The following is a 15,538-nucleotide window of genomic DNA, read 5'->3' as shown; positions in this document are numbered from 1 at the left end:
TTAGGTACTCTGTTGCAACATTACTGCTGCGGCACTGTCAATTTTCGTGATAAAATGACTGATTTCCATTCTCAGCTGTAATGTTGCAATGAACTTCACTCAATTTACTAAAAAAAATAATGTAATCTGAATGACCCTAGGGAGAGGAGGCACCATGGTCTAGAAATGCTTAGGGCATCAAAATATCTTAATCCGGCACTGCTTCGGACTTAACCCGACTTACGTATCGCGCTGTACGCGTTCCAAAGCCGGGCGCCTACGGCACCCTCATACTAAAAGTGTCGGGCGTAGACCAACGTACGTGACACGCTGTACGCATTCCAAAGCCGGGCGCCTCCGGCGCCCTCATACTAAGAGCGTCGGGCGTAATGTACGCGTTTCAAAGCTGGGCGTCTTCGGAGCCCTCATACTAAAAGACTCGGGCGTAGACCGACGTACGTGACACGCTGTACGCGTTCCAAAGCCGGGCGCCTTCGGCGCCCTCATACTAAAAGTGTCGGGCGTAGACCGACGTACGTGATACGCTGTACGCGTTCCAAAGCCGGGCGCCTCCCTCATATTTAAAGCGTCGGGCGTAACCCGACGTACGTGACACGCTGTACGCTTGCCAATGTTGGGAGCCGAAGGCACCCTCATACTCAAAGCGTCGGGCTAAGCCCGACGCACGTGGCGCGCTGAATGCGTTCCAAAGCCAGGCTCCTTCGGCGTCCTCATACTAAAAGAGTCGGGAATTGCCCGACGTATGTGGCGCACTGCACGCGGTCCAAAGCGACTTCGACTTTCTCATACTAAAAGAGTCGGGCGTAGTCGGACAACTACAAGTTGCGCTCTAAAAAGTATGAAACAATAAGATTATCATGCAGGAAATTATAAATGTTATAATTTTTTGAATAAAAAAATACAGCGTAATGTAATTTACAATTTTTTATATATTTAGCAGCTTACTGACACAAACCGAATACCACGCGGGCGGAGCCGCGGGCACAGCTAGTATTTAATATGAATATAAAAGTAAAATATAAAAACACTTACAAAACAATAAAAATACATATAAACACATTATAAAAAACCTAACCTAGGGTGCCGCCATTATTATTATTGTATGTATGTCTTTCCCATCACGGAATGATGGTGTTCCGGACCTTTGAGAGACGTGCGCGGAGCCTAAGCCAGCACGTAGAGGTGGAATAGTTATTTGTTATACAAGAGTGCAAAGTTGTATTTTAACCGCGAGTGTGGAATTGAAACACGAGCTAGCGAATGGATTCTAAGGTTGAACTACGAGCTAGCGAATGGATTCTATGGTTCATAAATAGAATCCTGAGCAAAGCGAGTGGTTCAAAAATAGAATCCTGAGCGTAGAGAGTGTTGCAACACACGAGACGTAAAATAACTTTGCACCCGTGTGTAACACATATCTTAATTTCACCTCACTAATGCGAGGAAAAAGACAAATTCAACAGAAATATGTAAAATCAGACTTTATTAACTAGTACACAAATCGGCAGGAAATCTTATGAAGGTACAGTCAGCAAAACCATTAGCTAACTATTAACAGATATGTAGAGTTTGACCAAGATAAGTCTACAACGATTTTGAAAGCACACGTAATGCAAGTGTTGTTTATAAGTACGTCATAATTTCATAGAAGTTTGACGTTTAAAATGACATTTTCACTGCGTGGGCTATCACAATAGTTGCAGACTTATCTTGGTCTAACTATATACAGGGACGCCCCCTTTGTATGCCTCCATTCATTGAATATATCGAAGCTTTGACGTATTTCTCTCGCGATTTTTCGGGTAATAAATGTAACTCTGCAGTTTGTACGGCTTGCCGCAATTCTGCTGGCGTCAACTGTAATTCCTCTTCCTCACTTGAGTCACTCATATTTACACAATAAAATCGAGAATTTGCGTATACCTAATTTGCACGAAACACCTAGTCACCGACGACTCCAGAAAAGTTGTAAATGAAGAATCAAGAAAAAAATCCATTCGGGTGCGTTCCGTTTCATGCGTTTTGAGTTTGCACTGTTACTTGTGGTGCGTCCAGAATAACTAAAATGGATGAATCAAAATAAAATTTCTTGTAAGATTCTAAGTGTTTTAAGGTTAAATCATGTAATAAAATTATTTGCACTATGTTTTTAATTGAATACAATTCGATATAAAATTATTTTGCGTCCACGCCACCTGATTTGATCAGACAATTTAATCAGATAGGGGAAATTTTTTCTGTCTGGACTGGCCTATTCATGTTTATATTGTTTAAAAAAGTATCTAATAACACATTCGACTTTCAAATATTTTTTGCACTCTTGTGGATAAAATGCAGTGTTGCTATCTGTTTTTAAATAATAAAAAAGGGCTTTCCGAGCTAGTGAAGTGAAAATATTTTTTCTACCACGTGACACAATGCTTTTCACACCTTCCATGAGGAAATCATTATGTTCCGAATTCATTATTTAAGTTAAAAAAAAATGTACCCTAGAACAGAAAAGTGCCACGTTGATACCTCCTAGCAGGGAAACATCCCTCCTAGCAGAAAAGAAAAGAGCAACTTAGATCCCTCCTAGCGGGAAAGAAAAAGCCCATTTCTGAAAAAAATATTTCGCAGCTATAAACGATTACCACAAAAATGATGATAATCAATGATGCAAGAAAATTAATTTTAAATTCAAAAAATCTTGCTAGGCTTTACATTCTTTACAATGCCGAGGAAAGCGACATTTTGGGTTTTGAGTATGTCGTGGTTGTATTGGTCTTTAAACGAATTAAGTAGGTACTTAAGATGAAAACATTACATCCGGAAATCAACATTGCCTCACTGTGAAGTCTTTTGAACAACCCAGCAGAGTTGGTCTTTATTTTAAATTGACTGTATACTCATTTGCCCGTCACACGACACTCGGAACGCCCGATGACCAAACATTCAATATTTTCTGGTGTAATCGACTGGAATTGTGAATTTGTCCTTTTTATTTCAATCAATTTGTTAAAATTGCACAGGCCTTTTTTATGATGCAATTATACTGGGTCGTCCGTCATATGAAAACAATTGTCAGTAGCAAAAGGCGCGAAATTCAAATTTTCTATGGGACGATTACACTTCGCACCTACATTTTTTTTGCCGCTTTTTTCTACTGACAGAAATGGCTTGACAGACTATAAATTGGCAACCTTATTTTGATTCACGACCGTATTTAGCTGGTTTGTTAGTCTTAGTGCACACCGTTGTATGGGAACCTCGCACTTTGTGACTATGCGCTGAAACTTGGCACTTGGTTATTTCTTAGCTGGTCATGAGTAGATACAGACCGGGAGATGACGAGAACCACCTCTCATTTAGTGAAGGAAGTTCAACACTGCCGCGCTTCACTTAGAGCTACATTTCTCTAAAACTATACCTATTAGGGCATGTGCTATATCCTTTTCGGATAAACTAAGGATGAGGAATCTATTTTTAGAACAAAAACAATGCACTTTCTAACAAAAAAAGAATAAGGTAGAAAAGACTAAAAAACGTATTTTAGATTTTTTTATAATAACTAATTTTTTTTAAAGTTTAGCAGTAAACTGAAAACAAAAAATATAATCGTATAGCTACACTTATTACGTTTATAAAAATATATATTTTATTATACAAATCTGTTGATAAATAGGAGATAAAAAATAATATTAAGAGTGGGCCATAGTGCGGTTATTACTCCTATTTCTCCTATTACTCCTATTAAGGTAAGGAAAGTTACTTATAATTTGTTCTACGTTTATTTTTTTTAGTTTTTCGTAAATAACTCGTAAACGGTAGCCCACAGCAAAGCATTTTCTTTTACGTAAATAATCTGTTGCAGATTTCTTATAAAAGAAGTGTTACTTTTTTTCGCTAGGATCAATATTAGAAAGATATTGAAGGGAGAAAATAAATTCCAAGGTCCCCTTTTTTAGTCATTCGTAAATAACTCGTAAACGATGGCCAACAGCAAAACATGTTTTATTACATGAATGATTTAGGTACGTAAAATTTCCTACAAAAAAGGTTATTCAAACTTTTTCGCTAGGAAAGGCATTGTCTATAGTTTCTTTGGATTTTTTTATTAATAATAAATACTTAATGGAAAATATTCTATAAATATTCCCGTTAAATCTGGGTCAAGCAAATCTTGTCAGTAGCAAACGGCGGCAAATTTGAAAAATCGCGGGTTAGCAACACTGTTCGAATAATTCGAAAATCGCGTGTCATCTGTGTTTTATCTGTGGAATGTGGATCGCGAATGACAGCCATCATCTTGTTTGTTTACAAATGGTTTACAATGTTTACATTCTGAATCGATTCTATTTCAAAAGATATTTCTGTTGTGTCACCATTAAATACCAATATATTAAATAAGACTGTGCTTAATTAAAGCTAAGGTGCCTACAATGCCTACAGTGCCAACTGAGAAATCTAATAAAATATGAAAATCCAGTATGACATCTACCTGCTGAAGCAATGATTTTATTCATACATTCTTGTTTAACGGCATAGTCCACTTACAATTTTATTTTGAGATCTTCAAATTAGTTAATCATTTTTATCAACATCACACACCGCTTTTAAATTGTCCGTCCATACGTATTAATAACAATTTCAAACATTTTTAATAGAGAATCCGCGAGTGACAATTTGAATTGACGTACGTGACAAGGCGCGCTCAGCGGAAAAAAAAGTTTTGGTTCGATGTACATTGTACATTGCTGCTTTTCTTAGCGCAATACTACTCTTTGAGTGTTGCCCTTCTTTAGTTTGCTTTACATTGCTACTGACAAGATTTGCTTGACGCACTATACCTATCAAATTCCAATACAGCCAGACACCAGTCTTCTGAATAATATATCTATCATATGAGTAGGAAGGTATTTGTATTTTCCAGGTCGAGAGACATATTTTAAAATTCATTAAGTAGGTTATTAATGTTTCAATAAATAACGCCACATGGTATATATAATTTAATTTCTATTTACGTAAGCGAAATAACAGGTTTATTTCTATGAATAACTATGGTTTCTGAAAGTAGACTGCCTAATCATAGCCAGCGAATAGCTATTACGTACAGGCGATTCATAAATCAAAATCTGCAAAGCTGTCTCAAGTTACGCTTCTAAACATAGCAACCATATTTCATTGGTGTAATCTCGGTGAAGTTAGTTCGAGCACTAACCTAGTCTCCTTCTGATTCAATACACTTGCTGCGCTGTTTCTCTTACTTTTTAATTTCCTTTTAAATAAATTAAATATTTTCATTCATTTAATTCATTTAAAAATAGTAAATTATTGCTGAGGCCGGGAAATGGAAATTGGTGGATAAATATTGACCGACAAAAAAGACGAATCCGCGAATTGCTATTCCTGCCGAGACATAGTTAAATATATAGTGCTTTTCTCCAATCATACGAGAAAATAAGGTAAAATAATCATTAATTAAATTAAGCATCCAGCATCACTCAACTTATTAATTATTTTTTAAAGTTAAAGGCACAACTCGTACTACCATTCAGTACCATTCAATATTCGTTCATTCGATTTATTTGTGCAATATAAGCTGTATGTGCAGGCCTGACATTGTTAAAAAATATAATATTAAAAGTTATGCAGTCTCTGATTTTATTAAGCAGTATTCGCACGAAGATACACGACGGTCCTGTAAGAACAAGACAAGTACCTATTGTAAGTTGACTTATCTTCCTATCTCACTCTATCCTATAGCTTGAAATGACTGCAGACACGTGTAGACGCGGCTATAATAATAATTGACTGTTTGCATTTATTGTTCGTAGTGGGTATATATTTGTAAAAGGCAAATAATAATACAGTAATAACTTAACTTCCCGTCCGCTAAAAAGAGACAAATACCTGTGAGTTGTTTTTTTACTGTATAAGGTGAACATTTCCGAGCATATTACTTTAAGGTCAGTTTATACATATTTATTTTTAAGGTCGGTTTATATTTCAATTATTTCTTAGCCTGTTAATAATTACAATGCAATTTAATCTGTAGTTAAATAAACTGCCCAATGATTCCTTGGAGTTTGACCTCTTGGAGCCAATCATTGGAGGGAGGCGACACATAGTTTAACCCACATATAATAAGATTATACATAGTTTATAGTTTAACCCACATAATAAGATCATGGATATACACTCAATAAAATAAAATACAAGCGGCAATAGTCGTTCGTTAAAACTATAAAATACATAGGTACTTATTACTCCAGCAAACTAACCTCAACTTCGATCCCAGGAATTCTAAAAACTTTCAAAGGCGGCGCATCGCGCGGCTGGTACCGGCAGAACTCGCGGTCCCCACGGTACCACTTTACAGAGTACAGCACTTCTTGCTCCAGGTCGTATAGACACTGCATCCGCACTTTGGAGCCCCTCTCGGCGGCGTCTGGCACGATCACGTGTACGTTGCGTAGGCATAAGGATCCTGTAAGTAAACAAAGCTGATATTTGTTTGTCAAATATGTAGGCTTAGGTACATATTGACATGCAGGTAGGTGATGGTACACAACTCGGCTAAGAATACCGAAGAATTTCTAGAAATAATAATCAGATCAGTTTCTTCGACCTTACTTAAGGTTAAACCCTTCGGTATTCTTAGCCGAGTTGATTTATAAGTATAAATAGTTATCCGTTTAGAAACAGGTTTACCAAGTTTTGAAGATTACGGAGCTATGCGATTCGCTCGAACGTGATTGTAGATTTTTTAGGGTTCCCTTATAGAATCACTCGTGCGGGTATATGTCTGTCTGTCTGTCCGTCTGTCACAGCCTATTTCCCCGAGACTACACGATCAATTAAATTGAAATTTGGTACACATACTCATGTAAGTTTGTGACCCACTTGTGAACCAAAGATGGCATGTAACGTAAACAAATGAATTTTGAACATGGGTGCCACCTTTGGGGGTTTATAGAGAAAATTTAAAAATAAAGTTATTCAAAGTATATCGTGTTACGTATTAAATGAAAGAGCTCATTGTGAAAATCTCAAATATGTATATATTTTTTAAATTTTAGGTTAAACAGTTAAGGAGTTATTCAAGTGAATAGGCAAAAAATTCACAGTGGACTTTTTCTGTTTCGGAATCACTATTATTAAATTGAGTGTTCCAAAATACCATGAATATTTGAGAATTACGATGGAGATATTCCGCATCTTCCGTAAATATTAAATGTAAATTACCGGTTCAAAATTGCACCGGATCTTAGATAAAAAAGATAAAAATAGTTTATTATATTATGCTAGCAGGCATACTACAATGCGCTTATGAACGTCAAATAGAGCTACACCGGCTCCAACTCTACATCTCTGCCTCGAGAAGATTAGAATAAGAATTCATGCATTACTTAAATAATTACACAATAAAAAAAATCAAAACGAATAAAACTACCTTATCTAGAAAAATACAGTTACATGAAGAAACCGTACGATTACCATAGAGAATTAATTATTACGGTAGGCTTAAGGCCAGCGCAAACCAGCGGAGCGCAGCGCAGATCACCGAGGAGGATTTACGCCGCGCAGCGCACACCGGCGAGGTAAAATCCCCGCGATACCGCGAGCGCCCGCCAGTCCGAGCGCTGTGTGGAATCACTTTGGCGCAGGCCGGGGGATGCCGCGACATGCCGCGGCGTGTACTCTATCACAAGGGATTAGTGACTAGTGTGCAAGAGTTCTCCCCCATCGTCCCGGCGCTACTCCGGCGCACTCGGGAGGCCTCGGCGCATGCCGGCGCCTCCCACCGCGGTATCCTCTGACGTGCTCCTCGATGCCGCGGAGTAACAGAGGGCCTACCGCGAACCACGTTCGACATATTGCCTCTTTGTTGTACTTGTAAATTCGTACGTAAGTGTAACAGAGAGGCAACACATCGAACGTGGTTCGCGGTAAGCCCTCAGTCCTCCGTGATACTCCGAGGTCGGTCTCAAAGCATTTAAATTTATACCTGAAGGTAATTGAAATAGGGAAGAAAATACATTGATAATTTTAAAGTAATCTGCGCTGCGCTCCGCCGGTTTGTGCAGGCCTTTAAATAATTGTGTCTAAACTTTAGAAATGCCAAGGGCGTAGCAGAACAAGGACAGTACAGGTATTTTTGAATTTGCCAAGTTTGATGAATAGTTTTCCTGAAGATTAATTAGCTTCTTGGTCCCCGAACGACACCAGTAGCTGCGCGTGATTGTCAAAAACTTTCCGTGCCGGCTTGGAACTCTGCAATGTGCTCTCCGTCTAATAATAGCTCTGTACTTTCTTATCAAAATGTTAGAAATTTTGCCGGGTGGTTATCCTAATTAAAACTTTTAACAATTATATAGGTACCTGTATACGGCGTAGTTGGCAATTTTTTTTGCGTTAAAATAAGAATTCAGGAAAGTGTAATGATAATTTTGAGAAGTTTGAACGTTATACGCTAATTAATACGACATTTGCCACTTTTATCTACATTAAACAATTATTTGACTTACAGGCCAATTCGAGTTTCAGTTATTCGATCTGAAATGATACTGCATGATCTGCTAGTGTTAAAAGTGATGTTTTTGGTTGAAGGTTGACATAATGCGCAATTCAGCAGAGCAGGTCCTCTTGTCAGATATCAAGCTGATATTCAAGTCATATCTAACGTTATCAACGGGAGATTAGAATCATCTCATATTGGAATGATGTGATTAGATCAGTATCACATTATACTGTGGGAACTGACCTGTTAGTGGGGTGAATTTCAACTAGCTTTATTTTTTCATCATATCTGTGGGATTTTCTTACTCTGTTATTTCGTTAATTGTTTAATGTCGTTCGGATCGACTACACTGACATCATAATGATACCGGAATTATTTCATTTAGTTATCGTGGGTCTCTCTAGAAGTACCCATAGGGGTACATGTAGCGACAAATACGAGCGAAATGCACGATTACTGCACGACATCATTTAGATGTTACTCTGATATCAGTGTAGATACGAATTGGCCTGTATTTAATACAGCTACTGCGGGCATTGTGTGTTAAGGTTACAGGTTCTCATTTCGGCAGCATTACCAATGACTGCATTTTTTCATACTTTGTCTAAAAATGCATCTGGCTCTTTTATAAACAGACTGGTCTATTTGTGTTAGGTACTGAAATAAAACAATGTGGACGCAAGTAATATTCCCTTTTTTTTAGAAACAGAACCGATCCCTATTAGTCACTAACGACTGATCCCATCCTCCTCGCCACTGATAAATACGGGTAAGGCATGGTATAATAATATACTCCGCCTGGTACTCTCTTCCGACCACGTGACTGACACAAGCGTACGTCATCATGCGACAGCGCTATATGATAAAATGCAATAGCGCTATATAAAGTGGCAATGTTATTGTGATGTAGGCTTGTGTCATTCTGGGAAGAGAAGACCATGTTTTATTAGACTATGGGGTAAGGGAGAACGAGTTAAACCACGGTTGCCCGTCGCAAGATTACATGCATTTGTGCGAACGGAGCTAAACATGCGCAACCCCTTGTAACATTTTTATTTTTTTACTAGTTGAATAAGCCAAAATTTGCGACGGCAAGCAAAGATAACCATTTAAACCAATAGGTCAGGAAATGAATGCTCAAAAAACGTTGTAAAGGGAAATGCTAGGAACACAATTTTTGACTCCGTAGCTTTGTTTGGACTAGTTAGGAGGTGAACATATCAAAAGTCCCCGGCTGTAGCCCCGGTGCTGGGGGGTAGAGGGGGTAAGAAGGTCGAATTTTTCGGTTCTCCAGTGATATCTTGGAAACTTTGCGTCTTAGCGACATGACTACTAAGACAAACCGAAAGCTGATAAAATTAGTTACAAGTTTTATCCAGTCAAGTTTTTCGATATCTTGAATAGTTTTTGAGATACCCGCTCTTGAAAGTATATTTAGGGATTTTAATTTTATCTTGATATCTACATCAGTGAAGCTGTTAGGCCGTGTTTGGTATCATTTTCGTATAAATCGGGGGTGCTGAATTCATTTAATAACCTACTATTTCATATGTACGTACAGTTTTGGTTCAGCTCCTATACATTCTGAACCACACGATTCTGACTCACCACAGTTTTATATTTTATAACAAAAACTGTCTGAAAGTCGCGGAGAAGGGTAAGTAAAATATGATTTATTAAAGGAATGATAAGACGATTTTCTTAAAATTATCATTTTCCTACATAATTAAATAAATCTGGCCAGCAAAAACTCTCGTACCGTTGATCATAACAAATTTTAAGCCCTCATGCTCAAAACTTTGCTCATTATAACGTACGAGTTGGTTAAAAGCCGATCCCTTTAAAAAATTAGTCGAGAGCTCCTTGAGAACTTCGTATCTGCATGTGTTCTATTTATTACCACTTGTAATTATGAGAGCTTATTTATCAGAAATTTCTTTCATGAATATATAAACTCTGGATTTTGTAGACTCACATGATCTAAAATATACTAAATAGTACTGGTTAGCGTAGGTACACACCAATCGTAAAGAAATGCGTAGAAACGCGACGAAATTAATAATATTTAACCAATTTAAGAGAACGGTATAATACATAAAGTGTCATTCTATGAAACTTGCTATCCCGGCGATGTTATCCCGGCATTTTGCCACGGCTCATGGGAGCCTGATGGGGTTCGCTTGGCAAATAATCTCGAGAATTGGCGTAGGCACTAGGTTTTACGAAAGCGACTGCCATCTTACTTTCCAAGACAGAGAGTAAACTAAACCTTATTGGGATTAGTCCGGTTTCCTCACAATATTTTCCTTCACCGGAAAGCGACTGGTAAATATCAAATGATATTTCGTACATAAGTCCCGAAAAACTCATTGGTGCGAGCTGGGCTTTGAACCCGAACCTCCGGATTAAAAGTCGCAAGCTCTTACCGCTTTGCAACTACTCAATAATGTATTATTAACATTTATGTGTATAAATAAACAGACTACATGTTTTTTTTTCAAATATGTAACTGGCATAGGTAATTAGGTACCCAAATACATAAATGTAATTTTAACGCAACGTCCTTAGTTATATTTCATGGAAATAAATTCTTTGGATAAATATTGCTTTTTGAGCCGACCTTATCGTTCTTCCAAGGATAATATTTCGCTCCAGGAGTTTTGCCAGACTAAAACACTAAAATCGCTTGAACTTTATTTAGTTCTTTATACGAGTACCTCTTCTTGAAAATCTAAACAGTCCTTTTCAGGACTTTCATGTAGATTCCTATCTATGCAAATCTGCAAGGATTTCCACAGAAGTAATCCTGCCTAACCTAACCTACTTATATCATAACGGATGGACACGTTCCACTCCGCCCTTAATGCGGTCATGAAATGAAATGAATAAAAATGAATTTTATTTATTTATTTAGAAACGCTATAATAAGAAACTTATCTATGTCAGTATGTATATAGTGCCACTTCTGTAAATATATACTTCTTCTTGCACCATGTTTTTATGCTCAAAGGAACATAATTATATTAAATACATTACATACATTGTTGTGTATATTCACATGTACAGATATGCCGTGTCCACATATACATGCAATTAGGTCAATTAGACACTCAAACGACTTTCGTACTATGTATAGATGTAGGTACACACGGTGCCCGCGAGTATTTTAACCACTCATTCCTGAGATCAAAAGGAGGATTTATAAATGTTAGATGAACCCAGGTCGTATTCTTTTGAATTATAACATACATACCTAATATTAATAAGTAAGTAATATTTGCTTCTCCAGTATAAAACCTGCCTTACGGCGAACTAGCAACGTTTGTGCTCTATTCGTATCTATTTTTATTTTCACAATACACAAGAGCAACGGTTATGATTTTTTAATTTGCGTATAGATTAAGTATTCAAAGCACTTTAGCCTTTTCTTCGAAATAAATACGAAAAAAACCGGGCAAGTGCGAGTCCGACTCGCGCACGAAGGGTTCCGTACCATAAATAAAAAAAAAACGGAAAAAAATGCAAAAAGAAAACGGTCACCCATCCAAGTACTGACCACGCCCGACGTTGCTTAACTTTGGTCAAAAATCACGTTTGCTGTATGGGAGCCCCACTTAAATATTTATTTTATTCTGTTTTTTTTAGTAGTATTTGTTGTTATAGCGGCGTTCGTGAGATACAGCCTGGTGACAGACAGACGGACAGACGTACGGACGGACGGACAGCGAAGTCTTAGTAATAGGGTCCCGTTTTACCCTTTGGGTACGGAACCCTAAAAAAGGAGGTACCTTGAAGCAAAATGTTGGTTTCACAGTGAACGAATAAGAATTTATTCCGTCTCTCCCGCACAATACGATTACGACTAGCTGAATAGTCCATTGTTAAATATACAAATAAATCTTGATTTACTCATCAAATAGCGAAAAAATGTTTCAGAAACATATTTTCAAGTTTTTGTACATAGACTTTTGGCTTAGCATACTGGATTTCACAATTGAAAGTAAAGTAATCATCATCATTATTTTAGCCTTCAGTCGTCCACTGCTGAGCATAAGCCTCTCTTCGTGTACGCCACTTATCCCGGTTCTGGGCTAGTCTCATCCAAAAGTGCCCCGCGATATTTCGAATGTCATCCACCAGGCGCTTCTTTTATCCGAATGCGGTCACCAATCCGTCAACACTTTAGTCCACCTGCCATCACTCTACCTGGCAACATGTCCCGCCCAGCTCCATTTAAGCTTGGTGATGACGTCACCCACGGCACCTGGGGCGGCATCGGATTTCACCTAATATAAATAATTATAATGGAAATAGGTTTGTTTTTCTAAACAAACAATTCATAAATAAAGAAATTCGTAAATAATGGCAAGGTCCGCTTGGACCTTGGACCGAAAGAGCAGTTGAAGATGCAACCGGGATATTCCGAGATTGTATTATTTATGAGTAATTTTAAATTTTGCGGTAAAGGGTACCTATAGTTAAATTTCGTTCCTAACTTTCAATAGTCTGAGACTCTGAGATAAAGTATAATCCGACAAAAAAATTGTAAAAAAAAAATATTGAGGGCGCCACTTCCTACGTACCTAACTGTCACATTTTTGACGTAAAATTCTTAAACAAAGTAACTAAATTGTTGCCATGTTTAAGCTTTTTACGTCAATAGGCATGTTTTTTTTATGAAAAGTATGAAACTTTGAAGTGTGTTATTTTTATTATAATTATGAGTTTGAGCCGAAATAACAAAACACGTGTCCATTATTTTTTCATGTTCTCCAACATATCAAACTTAACTAGCAATTTGCTTGAACAAAACTCTACAGAAACACAACTCTCTCTACAAGACTCTCTCTCTCTTTGGTCGCTTTTCAGTAATTTGGATGACGATTTCTCCCAATAGTTTGAGTTTGGGCAGCTAAAAAAATACGTGTCTGTTACTTTAGACTACTCTATAACATATAAAAGTAAATCAAATCGGAACCGGACAGTTGGGGACCTTTCCTTGTAAGTTTTTATTTTTATGAAGTGAATACTATATACCTACCTATATGTAGAACAATTTTGTACCCACTTAAGACCATCATACTATGTAACCATATATTTGTATTTGTAAAATAATAGCTTCGAAAGTCACCAAGAATATACCCCTCCTCGCTAACTTTTATGGGCCTAACTAGGCGTACAAATATATGTAAAAAAATCAAGAATATTAAGCTAAATAAATATTTTCCACGAAAAATAACTTGAACATCCAACCCGGTTTACCCAATCAGTTTTTTCCAATAAACTTCTCTTCTAAAAGGACGCAACTGCCATAAAGATAGTAGTTAGGTACCTTTTGCTGGTATTATAGCTTTTCTGGGAGACCGAGCTTTGCTCGGAAAACCTAAAATATAAAAACTCAAAAATGCGCGTTTTCCCAGAGATAGACCTAGATCGATTTATCGCCCTCGAAAACCCTCATATATATCAAAATTCATCGAAATCGTTAGAGCCGTTTCCGAGATCCCCGAAATATATATGTCGGCGGCCGATAGTAAAATCAGGAATATCGTGAAATTCCTAGGCATATCGTGAAACGTGAAAATCTTTGACACGTTCCCTGAGTCGACGGAGCCCCGCTACGCGGGGCTCCTATTTCTGGACAGTTTGCCCTTCGGGCATCTGAAGCAACCTAACGAACCTATCCTACCTATATATTGGATTAATGTGACTATCGTTAAAACATTACACAGGAACATTACGATCTGCCTGATCTTACGATCGGCCGCCGACATATATATAAATAAAGAAATATACAAGAATTGCTCGTTTATAGCTTTTTATATTATATCAAAGTACGGTACCCTACATTATGCTTAGTTCGACACGCAATAGGCCGATTTTATTAATTATGAATTAAAAAAATCTTACCTTGAACATTTAATGTATAGAGAAGTATCCATAAAACTTTCTTAAATTTACAAATCATTTCCTAACAATTAAGCACTTAACACGAAATGTCTATTTACAATGATCCGCTGAATACACACTGAAATAATTGTAAATACGCGGAATGTAAACTTTTCGTAGCACAAAATACGCACAGAGTTCGTAGCGTTGTGGACGTAGACGCGTCCGTCCGTAGCGCGCCTACGAGCCGACTGCGCGCAGCGCCCGCCAGGGTAAGAAGGACCTTTCTGCCGTCAGGATTAAAATGAAATGTTCCACTTTTCCCTATTTGTCTTGCTCAGCCAGGGATTATACCTTATTTTCGCGGAAAAATATATAACATGGTCCGTAACAATAGGCTCTATAAATATAAATGTACGTTGAGGGGTATTTGAAGGTTTTCATATCATTTCGAGCAATAACTGTCGGCGCGATTCGGGAAATGAATTAGAGATTCACTAGATATGAAATAGTAAAGATATGTGACGTTCCACGGCAAAAGGTACCATTGCTGAATATTGGAGCGGCGTTAATAATAGCGTAATCGCCAGCCGCCATAATGTACCTTTTGCCGTGGAACGTCACATATCTTTACTATTTCATATCTAGTGAATCTTTAATTCATTTCCGAATCGCGCCGTGTAACGTATATTTATTCAACTATAAATAAGTGTGATGGGCCGCTGACATTTAATAATTTGTTCCAATCCATCATTTTGATAATTGTTGGTGTTAGAAGGACACAAAATTTAACAGGCAACTGCTAAGTACTATGTATATATCAAAGATTGTAGAAAACATGTAAAGTTAGTCAAGATTGAAAGTCATATTCACAAAAACGAACTATTTCCGGTATGTTAAGTTAGAACTGCGACTCCCGGCTCGATTCGGAAAATGAATTAGATATAGACGGTCAAGCAAATCTTGTCAGTAGAAAAAGGCGGCAAATTTAAAAAATGTAGGCGCGAAGGGTTATCGTCCCATAGAAAATTTGAATTTCGCGCCTTTTTCTACTGACAAGATTTGCTTGACCGTCTATATCTATTAGACATCAAGATTCAAGAAGTTACACCCGCCACTTTAGTTCATGGATTATACGCGCGTATG

The 15,538-nt window shown here is 37.5% G+C and overlaps 1 protein-coding gene across 2 annotated transcripts in view; it reads right to left on the bottom strand.

The window, feature by feature from the left end:
• Positions 1 to 14,517, bottom strand: part of LOC134663391 (uncharacterized) — a 40,775-nt gene extending 26,258 nt beyond the window's left edge. For both annotated transcript variants that reach the window (XM_063519758.1, XM_063519764.1), the window contains exons 1-2: positions 14,414 to 14,517; positions 6,264 to 6,469 (exon numbers count right to left, since the gene is read on the bottom strand). In XM_063519758.1, the coding sequence (XP_063375828.1) occupies positions 6,264 to 6,469; positions 14,414 to 14,471 (264 nt within the window). In that variant the 5' untranslated portion in view covers positions 14,472 to 14,517. The remainder of the gene's footprint in view (positions 1 to 6,263; positions 6,470 to 14,413) is intronic.
• Between the last annotated feature and the right edge of the window lie 1,021 nt (positions 14,518 to 15,538).

Source organism: Cydia fagiglandana, chromosome 1, assembly GCF_963556715.1.
Source record: "Cydia fagiglandana chromosome 1, ilCydFagi1.1, whole genome shotgun sequence".
In the NCBI taxonomy this organism is placed as follows: Eukaryota; Metazoa; Arthropoda; class Insecta; order Lepidoptera; family Tortricidae; genus Cydia; species Cydia fagiglandana.
Note: the sequence above shows the minus strand (reverse complement) of the source record. Positions and strands in the feature narration are given on the sequence as shown.